This window comes from Leptonotus elevatus, chromosome 8 (genome assembly GCF_054856555.1).
Source record: "Leptonotus elevatus isolate MCC_2025b chromosome 8, RoL_Lele_1.0, whole genome shotgun sequence".
In the NCBI taxonomy this organism is placed as follows: domain Eukaryota; kingdom Metazoa; phylum Chordata; class Actinopteri; order Syngnathiformes; family Syngnathidae; genus Leptonotus; species Leptonotus elevatus.
Genome location: NC_141246.1, coordinates 4,676,106 through 4,686,002, shown reverse-complemented (window position 1 = coordinate 4,686,002; position 9,897 = coordinate 4,676,106). Strand labels below are relative to the sequence as shown.

The 9,897-nt window shown below is 38.3% G+C and overlaps 1 protein-coding gene across 1 annotated transcript in view; it reads right to left on the bottom strand.

Moving 5' to 3' along the window:
- Positions 1–809: 809 nt before the first annotated feature.
- The window catches only part of nr3c2 (nuclear receptor subfamily 3, group C, member 2), a 71,413-nt gene continuing 62,325 nt past the window's right edge, over positions 810–9,897 (bottom strand). Inside the window, exons 8-9 of the mRNA XM_086082630.1 lie at positions 4,585–4,742; positions 810–2,920 (exon numbers count right to left, since the gene is read on the bottom strand). Of these exons, the coding sequence (XP_085938756.1) occupies positions 2,765–2,920; positions 4,585–4,742 (314 nt within the window). The 3' untranslated portion in view covers positions 810–2,764. The remainder of the gene's footprint in view (positions 2,921–4,584; positions 4,743–9,897) is intronic.

Genomic DNA, 9,897 nt, shown 5'->3' with positions numbered 1-9,897 from the left:
AAAAGCATCTGTGTCCAAATTTTGTGAGTTCGAACCTGAAACACAAAGAATTAATACTTGTTTCCTTATAGGAAGGATAAAAGTAAAATAAACAGATTTTTTTTAAATATATATTTGTGGGTTTTCACCCAAAAACATACATTTTATTTGGGAGTTTGGCTGTTTGGGGGGGAGGGGGGGTTGGGGGGGTTAGGTAACAAAAATGTCCAATTTGTTCCAAGTTTTCTTTTTGTTTGTGGTTTTTACTTATAAAGAAAAAAATCCCCAAAAATGATTTTCAAATGTATTAGTTGTTGTGTTTTATTTATTTATTTTTTGTCTAAAAGTAATTTTTAAAAGTAATGAGAGGTGGGTGGCCTCAGATGAAAACATTTATATATTATTTAAAAAATTATGTATATAATTTGGTGGGGGTTAAAAATAAAAATACCCCAAATATATTTATTTTGGCTAAAGAAATAGAAATTAATTGACAGGAATAATAATAATGATTTAATGTATATATGTTCTGAAATGTAATTGTGTTTTTGAAATCAAAATTGCATCTAGTTTTGCTACCATTCTTTTTGGGGGCTTTCTCTGCTACAAAACAAGTAGTTTTTTTTGGGGGGGGGGGGGGCTCTTAATAAACAACTCACAAAATTGGGACATGTTTTTTGTTGGAGGGCGATGTGTAGTGTATGTGCACGTGTTTGCATTGTTCATTTAAAGTCACTGTACTGTACAAATGTTTTGCCTGGCATCGGTAAGAAATGAAGCACCGTGATGTCAAAGGAGCGGCTTGTCTGAAAAATGAAAATAAAGACAACTCTTATAAAAATGCTTTATTAATGGTATTATTTGTGGGAAGAGTCGGGTCACAAAGGGCTGGCTTTGCTTGTGAGTAAAAACAGACGTGAACCGGACAGCTGACACAAACAAACATGACTGCCCAGCCGGCCAATCCCTTAGCGGCATTTTTAAATGTGTTCTTTCCTTTGTTTTCTTTTTTTCTTACAAACTGAATCACTCCACATAATTGTCTTGATTGTACACCCTCCGTAGTGACTCCATTCGCCGTTTGCATATTACTTTGGATTGTTTCACTGCACATCGCAACTGCAAAAATGTTCGTTCGTTGAGTCCAAAATAATTCATACCCGACCAGAAGATTTGACGCTAGGCTGGAAATTAGACAAGAAAGTGAGAGAACGTATTTAAAATCTAAAGTTTTAGTTGTATGACAATCTTGTGTGTGATGTTTCTTTTTCAAGCCGTTCCAATAACTTCACTCGTCATATTTCAATATTTTTCTTGCAAATTACAAGTAATTCATGTAAACTTTACTCAATACATTCTACATTTTAAATTTGTCAACATAGGATTAAAACATTATTCTCACCATATTGCTTTCTTGTAAAACAACTTTATTCTCTTGTTATATACTTTATTATCATATGAATATTATAACTGTCTTATTGTAAAGTTTGGATTTTTTTTCTCATAAAATTACAATCTTTCCTATATTTTCTCCTACAGAATTAAGATTATTTTTTTCCATGCAATATTCCGATTTTTTTCCTTATTCTTTTTCCTCGTCGTTCGCACTAAAAATGTCTTTAAAATTTTGTAATAAAAAAAAGTGCTTTTTTATTTTCTCTTTTAAAACAACTTTATTGTCATATTATATAGTTATGTATGAATATAAACTATAGTCTTTTTTAAAAACATTTTTCTTCAAGTTCTTTATTGTAAATGATTTATTTCTCATATTTTTTTTGTGACTCAACTTTCCCCCCCCCTCCTTTTCATGTGAAAATATTTTTTTTTAATCATAGGTACCTATATTATTTCATTCAAATGTAGCTTTTTCTCATCAAAGTATTTATAAGTATAGTACTTTTTGAACTTTAGTCTTCCAATTCGGTATTTTCAAAATTCAACGGTTTTTTATCTTTTTAAGTTAGAAGGGAAAAATACTCAAAAAGCAACTCTTCATTAATAGTTTCGCTTTTTCCTCATAAAATTACTTATCAACTTTAGTCATGTTATTCAATATTTAAAAAAAAAAAAAGTGTCAAAATGTAAAAAAAAAAAGTAAAGTAAGTATTTTCCCACTTTCTTGTCTTTCATCCCGCATTCAACATGTGTTAAAAAAAAAAAGAGAGAAAAAAAAGGTTGGGTTTTGAATCATTTTGGACTTATCTAACACCAATTGAATTTGAAAGTGAGCTCATGGTGAAGCATGTACAGACGTTATACATGTAGCCCTTGGAATATGTTCAACGAGACCTTTGGCCTTATATTCAAGCGTGTTTTTCGTTGTTGTTTTTGTCTGCCCTGTAGTCCTGCTGTAGATACGCTGCGAAGCAATGTCTATCTATTGGCGTACATACGGTATATTGATTTAATGTATGCGAGAGACTGCATAAGCCACAGTTAATTGAAGTGATATTTATTTTAAGGATTTTTAGTGCATCTGTGTAGTGTGGCGTGTTAGTGTGAATGTAGCACTAGCACATCCTAGGAAATGTATGGCTTTATCTCCATTCAAAAGATAGTGTCTTTGGGGTGCACAGGGGTTTTTATGGAGGGGGGGGGGTCATGGCAGAGGGATATATTCCCAACTCTGACCCAAATATTCCGGTCCTTTGCTTTCCTCCATTGCGTTCCGGCGACACGCTACGGGTGCTCTCTCGCTTCCCCCATTGCCGTTGCTCCGAGTTCTCGGCCAAGTGTTTTTTTTTTTTTTTTGAATGTTTTGTTTTGAGTTTGTTTGCCCCCGTCACTTCTTGTGGAAGTAGATGGTGTGGGTAAGGCCCGACTCCACCTTTGGTATCTGGTCGCTGATGATCTCCACCAGCATCTCGGGGAACGCCACCTTCAGGGCCTGCGACTCGCGGAAGGTGTAGAAGCAGAAATCCAGCAGGTTGGCCACCAGCTGCCGCACATAAAATAAATATATAAATGTTTATATTCAATACAGAGCAGTTTCAGAGTTCTTATCAGGCTCTCTTTTTTTTTTCTTTTTTTTTTGTGCAAATGGGCTACAGATGATTCAGCTAATGAACTTTTAATATGAAAAAGGTGGGGGCGAGGGGGACGGAGCTATTCTTCAATCTAGTTGACCTAAATAATTTTTTTCGTCTAAAAACTTTTTTCGTAAAATGATTTTAAACTAAAATGGCATTTTTAATGTAAAAAAAAAAAAATCACAAAATTACTTATACCTTTTTTTGTTGTTTAATGACTTGTTTTTTTGTTCGATTATGACGTATTCTTTTTTTAAATCATTAAATGAATTTGTCAACAAGTAGTACGTAACTGGTTAATACCAATATTTTCAATTGCCACTGGGGCACACTTAATTTTGCCCTATGAATTCTGCCTAGCAACAAGCTTTTGATTGTGGCCAGGAAAGAAAAATTCGACTTTAGAATGTAATCTCGTAAAATGACAGAGCTGTGAGTATTTTCTTTAAAATTATGACTTCTCATATTTCAACTGGAAATTGGAAAATTACAGATTTATGCCCATTTGTTGTGAAATACTATTTTTTTTTTACCCATGAAAACGTTATTTTGCACAAAATCTTTTAGGATTACAACTGTGTTCCCATGAAATTAGATAAAATTCTCTTATTTTTCATTGTGAATTTACTTTTTTTTTCTCTTTTATATTGTTGTTATTATTACAAATGGGATTTTTTTTCTATTTCTATGTAAATCTATTTTTTTTGTGTGAATAAAAAATCTGGAAATGTTGAAATTACTACTTTCATCTTCTAATGTAGTAAAACTATCATTACATTTAATATCATTATTGTCATATCTAAAACTTTATTAGCATCAAGTTACGATTGCATTGATACTTTTACAAAATAAGTAACAAAATGAAAACTTAATTTTTGTGAAATTTCAACTTTATTCTTGTAAAAAAAAAGAATTCTTCAAATATCGCTATTGCGATAACGGTGTTGTATTTTCTTGTTATCGGATCACTACCAAGCTGAAATGCAAATGTGCGTCTTTTTGGTCTTGAAAAAAGCACAAGCAGCTCCATTGGAGTCCAAAAATAATCTATTCAGGGGACGTTTATGTAGCGCAACCAAATTGGACTCTGACTTCACCCTTGTTTATGGAGCGTAATGGACTTTGACCCCTTTCCAGTTCAATTTAACTCACCACAAGGGGGCACTTGATGTGATTTCAGCATCTCTGATGCATTAACCCAATCATTAGTGTTAGTGAATTTTGGCAAGCGGGCGCTCGACAGTGACCACTGCTGATCCAGAAAACTGTCAGTTGGCATTGATCCGCCTTCTGTTCTGGCCGGCCGAAATAACCGCAACCCCTCGGGGGGCCAGATTGGGATGCAGTAATCCTTATTTGGAGCCACTGCATCAGCCAACCGCTAAGTATGATCCAAATCCGCTCTGCTGCCATTCCAGAAAGGAAAAAAGAAATTCCAATGATATCAGTAGCCTAGAATTGCCAGTGAACACCTCCCCGCATTGCGCAACGCCGCCAAAAGAGGGCTGGTACTGTAGTAGGCGGCGGCTGGCAAGGGTGCCGTCTTGCCGCCGTGCCGGTGGCGCATACTTACACCATGCATGGCGTCCAGTAGCTTGGTGAGCTGGAAGAAGCGCTGCCACGTCTGGCCCGAGTTGTTGGTGGCCTTCCCCACCGAGCGCCGGAGCTCCTTGATGTAATTAACTCTCATCTCCTCGAACGCCGCCTGGTTCTTCAGACCCTCTTTGGGAACTGCGAAACGAGCAGATGCCACCACAGTCATCAGACAGCGGGCCGGGGGGTTGGACCAATGACAATTAGGATGGTTTTAACCGCAGTCTTAGATAGTGTTGTTTGACGAGCCAAGTATCTTTTTTTGCCGCACAAGTGAACAGGAAGTAAATTTGATGAAAAACAGACTTGGAAAATTAGAAAAGAAAACAAGCTCAACACAAAATTGGGTGGACTAGTCTCAAGAACTCATGCCCGAAGTGAACAGGAAGTCGGCCATTTTGGAGGCTAATTCCATAAGAAAGGGGCGTGGAAAAATAGAGTTTAAATTAAGTTAAAATAGAATTTCAGTGATCATGTATCATGACAAGGTGCACGATGAAGTCTCAAGGATTTGAACAGAAAATCTGCCATTTTGATTTGAACCCTCCATTATGAGGGCAAATTCCACAAGAACAGGACCTCCATGCACCGGTTCTTCCAATTCACATGAAATTGGGCAGACGTGTCTATCATAACAGGACACAGGAGAAAGTCTTAAGGACCTGTGCCCAAAACTAAACAGGAAGTCGGTTATTTTGGTTTGTAACGGCCATTTTTGGTGGTAAATTACATGAAAAAAGTGTCTGGAAAGTTTTCCAACACCAGTTTCACCATTTGACACGAAATTGAGTGGACACGTTTGTCGTGACAGGTTGCACAAGTCTGGATTTTCGGCAAATTTCCACTTCTTTGCGCATACTATGGATTTGGTCCAAATGAGCCCTGATCAAAAGTAGTCATGCCAGACAGGTGGCCAATCACGTTAGACCAGCGCTGCGGGAACGTCAGCATCACGTCAATTCTTTGCCTTTTAGACATCACCAAAAAAAATGGCATTTTATAGCACAACTTGAAATTCTGCGACGGTTTGAAGAGCAACAAGTCCAGACGATGATGCGGCGGAACAGCTGGCCCGTTGGCTACTTCCTGTCGGTTAGCATCGCGTCTGTTTAAAGAAGGCATGCTCCTAGGTCAATAACTCGAAAGTGCGCTTGCGTACTCGTCCGATCATTTTCGCCTCTTCCTGCTCAGATGAGCAAATACCTCGAGGCGTGCCGTTCGCCATGAAGATCCAAAAACCGATTGGCGCGCAGGAGAGTGTGAGGCGGGCAGGACCTTTTTCATGGCTGACATGATGAGAATGTGCTAATACCCGAAAGATGTGTTCGGACCTTTTGTTGTTGTTTTTTTCCCTCCCTTCCTGCTGACCTACATATATACCCTGAATAGAAAGTGACCTGGCATTTAGGAGCGGTACAGAGGATGCCCCCCGCCCCACCGCCTGCCCCCCTCCCTCGAACCAGGTCACGCTTATATCGTGGTTAATTGGTGCCAGGGACGTTTTTTGCTGCAGGTAACGCAGCCTATTTGGAGGCCTCAATACGCTGAAAACTTTATTTAAAAGTCACTCTGTAGTGAAGTGTAAGAGGACGCATGAAATAGTCTCATTGGTCGCATGCCTGAAATCAAACAAGAACCATTTTGGATTGAGGCGGCCATTTTGTGTCCACCTCACCAGTTTCCCCGATCAACACAGAATTTGGCATACAAAAGTCTCAATCACCTATGCCCGAAATAAAACAGGAAGTCGGCCATTTTGAGCAAATTTCAAAGGCTGATCTGTATACTGTATTTGTTTACATCACCGTGTAGATGGAGTGCGGAGAAGCACTATTTATTTAAAAATATATATACTTAACTCATTCATTCAAATCCATTTTCACTGAAGCAACCCCCTTCGCTCCCAGCTGTTTTATTGGATTTTGACAGATTTTGCAAGGTCCACAGAATATTGTGTTCTGTTGCTATAAAAATATGGAAACCTACCAAAAGAAAAGTATATTTCTCTCTGTTTCCGTTTAGCAGCAATTAGCATTAGAAGTTTCATCATTATTCACAAATCTGTTTAAAACGGGGGGAAAGAACTTTGGCCCTGGTTGATCTTTTATACTCTACTGCTGCATCAAAGCCTTCTGTAGCATAAAAAACGTATAAATATGTCTTTGGGAGCATGGTAATATTTAACATAGAACGTATTTATATGTTTTTGGTAGGGAATGAGTTAAAGTCAATCCCATATTTTGTTCTATGCAGCCCCACTTAGTCTAAATGCGGTATTTTGGTTAATATTGCCTTACTGGAATATGAGTTCAGCAGCAAAATTTAGCCGTTTTTATCCATATCAAAAGGCGGCCATTTTGCCACTTGCTGTTGACTGAAGATGACGTCCCAGTTGCTCAAGGCTCAGGCAACGGCCAATCACAGCTCACCTGTTTTCTGAAGCTCAGCTGTGATTGGTTGTTACCTGAGACTTGAGTAACTGTGATGTCATTTGCAAAATGGCCGCCCCTGAGCTGGATTTTGCTGCACTCATATTCCACAAATGTAATATTAATCAGAATGTCATGTTTAGACTAATAAGTAGACATATAACATATTATTGTCAAGAAATGTTTAAGGTTGACTTTCCCCTTAAAAAAAAAAAAATGCTTATATTCCACCGTGACCAAGTCCCGAACATTTTGCGATGACTCATTTGCAGTATCATGTCTGTGCAGAGGTGAGGCGAAAGCGCTGGCCTACCCAATGCCGAACGGGGTCATCAGACACCACGGGCTGGGTTGAAACCTAAGCCCAAGGTCAGAGAGCATTAGCAGCTCCTCTCTCGTCCTCTTTATCCCCTCGTGCTTTCGTTGGTTCCTGCCCGGCGGCGCTCATCGCCCGCCGTCGTACGCCGACGAGCTCTGACAACCACTGTGTAAACACTCTCGTCCCTTTCCGCCAGCTCGCTCTCTGAATGGCTGCAACTAACGGAGCTTTGCCCAAAAGTCGCCTAGGAGACGGCACGCTCGCTTGCGAAAAATGAGTCACAAGCGCTTCCCCGGGGCTTCCAAATGGTACAGTCGCACTTTACAGTTTTCTCCGCTTGGGAGTAGAAAATGGGCTTTCTAAGCTCACCCTATCCTAACCCCTTCCTGCTTGAATACAACCGGTCGGAGTACATTAACTCATTCACTGCCACTGACGGCTATAGACGTCGAAAATTCTTTTGAACTATTTCTAAGAGTTTCACACTTTTTCCCCACTTGTCTTCGCAAGAGTTTGAAAACCTAGAAAAAAAATATTGTACATTTAGAACAGATATAAAATTGGTGACTAATCGTGAGTTAACTATTGAAGTCGTGCAATGAATTGCATTTAAAAAATTTAAAAACAGAAAAAGATTATTAAAAATTACGCATGACTTCACTAGTTAACTCAGGATTAATCACAAATTGTATATCTGTTCTAAATATACAATAAAAAAATGATAGGTTTTCATACTCTTGTTAACAAAAGTGGGAAAAAAAATTTAACTAATAGAAATAGTTCAAATGTCATACTTTTGACGTCTATAGTGAATGAGTTAAGGTAAAACTTCTCTAAACCAAATTCAACCGTAACCCGAACACGACCATAACTATAACCAACCCTAACCCTATACCAACTCTAAACCCACCCTTACTATACTATATCATAATTAAAAACCTATCCCAAAACTTCTACTCCACCCAAGAAGATCCAAAAAAAGACAGTTGTGCATTAAGACCTTGGAGATCTTGCTGTGTGCAGCCTTTCTTCACCAAATGACAAATGAGAGAAGTCGAGAAAGAGCAAAATGGCAGCTCTTGGAACGCGGCCTAGCTCGGCAGGGCTCAGTGGCAAATCTCCAGACGAGCAGCGAGCACCGGAGAGGGAGGCCACGGCAACAGAAGGCCTGGCGATGACCCCCCTTCGACTCTCCTTTTGTCTTTGTTTTTCCCAAGACGGCTTCCTTTTTCGCACATTATTTTGTCCTGAAATCTGCCCTCGGTCACCTCAGAAACTGCCTCTGCCGTGATACACGAAGGTAAGAGACGGCTGTGTGCGCTTTAAATAGGTACATCTGGGTTTATAACACTGTGACCAGGTGTCTTCTTTTTGCAGTGACAACTATTTGGAGCTAAAGTTAGCTAGCTAGCTAAGTGCTATACTCTGCCTTGAGATAGTATATTTTAGTAGTACTTTGGGTTCACTGAATATCTTAAGCCACATTTTCAACATTTTGGTCTATTTCGATCCAGCTCACCACATTACGGTTTGAATATATATATATATATATATATTAGGCCCAAGAAAAAGCATCCAGCCAAGATTTCACTGCATCAAGTCTGTATTTTTTTTATTCGTCGGAATATTTTTGGTATATAACAAATACAAGAGGCTAATGGATACTTAAGTTTGTATGCAATCTTCCATTGTGTTTAGCGGTCTGTATTTCTTTTTAAGTACTGCCTTCCAGCACGCACAATCTTGACAGTGCAGCTATTGAACTACAGTATTTGAACTAAATTTGAAATTTGGCAACTAGTGACCCAGGTGTCATATTTTCCCAGAAAGCATACACATTGTGGGATCTGAAGTGTTTTCAAGTGTATTTATCTTGAGCCTATTTCTTTATTATTATTTTTATTTGGAGGTTCTAGTTCACAAAATTTTAAAATTGTTTCAGTCGACTTCAGTTCACCTCGTCACGGTACGGTTTGGAATTATATATCTTGGGTGTATACATTTACGCTACATCCTAGGTTGTGCTCTCACTATCGAATATATTTAGAAGCGATTAATCTATCGATTATTAACTTGATTAATTGACTAATTGAATTAATTTTAATTTTGCATTTTGTATTCGTATAGTGTTTAAAAAAAAATGTGAGGAGTGATGTACTATGTTACCGGTCCGGTCATTGTTTTCCAAAATAAAATCTGATGTTTGCAAATGTCTTATTTTGATTAAACACAGAAGTTTTAATGAAGGACTACAGAAATCAGTGAACAATTCCTGTTGATATGCTGAAATCAGAGGATTTGGACAATTTTTAATTTAAAAAAATGACGATTATCCAAATATTAAAATAGTTGTCGACTAATTTGATAATCGATTACTTGCCGATTCATTTTAACAGCTCTAATCCTGGGGCAAAGTCTCTGCACAAGGGTTTTTTTGTGTGTGAAAAACTATTGGTTGTCTCACAGTGCTTTTTGTCCAATCCGAATGTCTGGAAAAATCTGTCATCAGACTTTTCTGTGTATGCCGACGTCTCCATCCGCCATA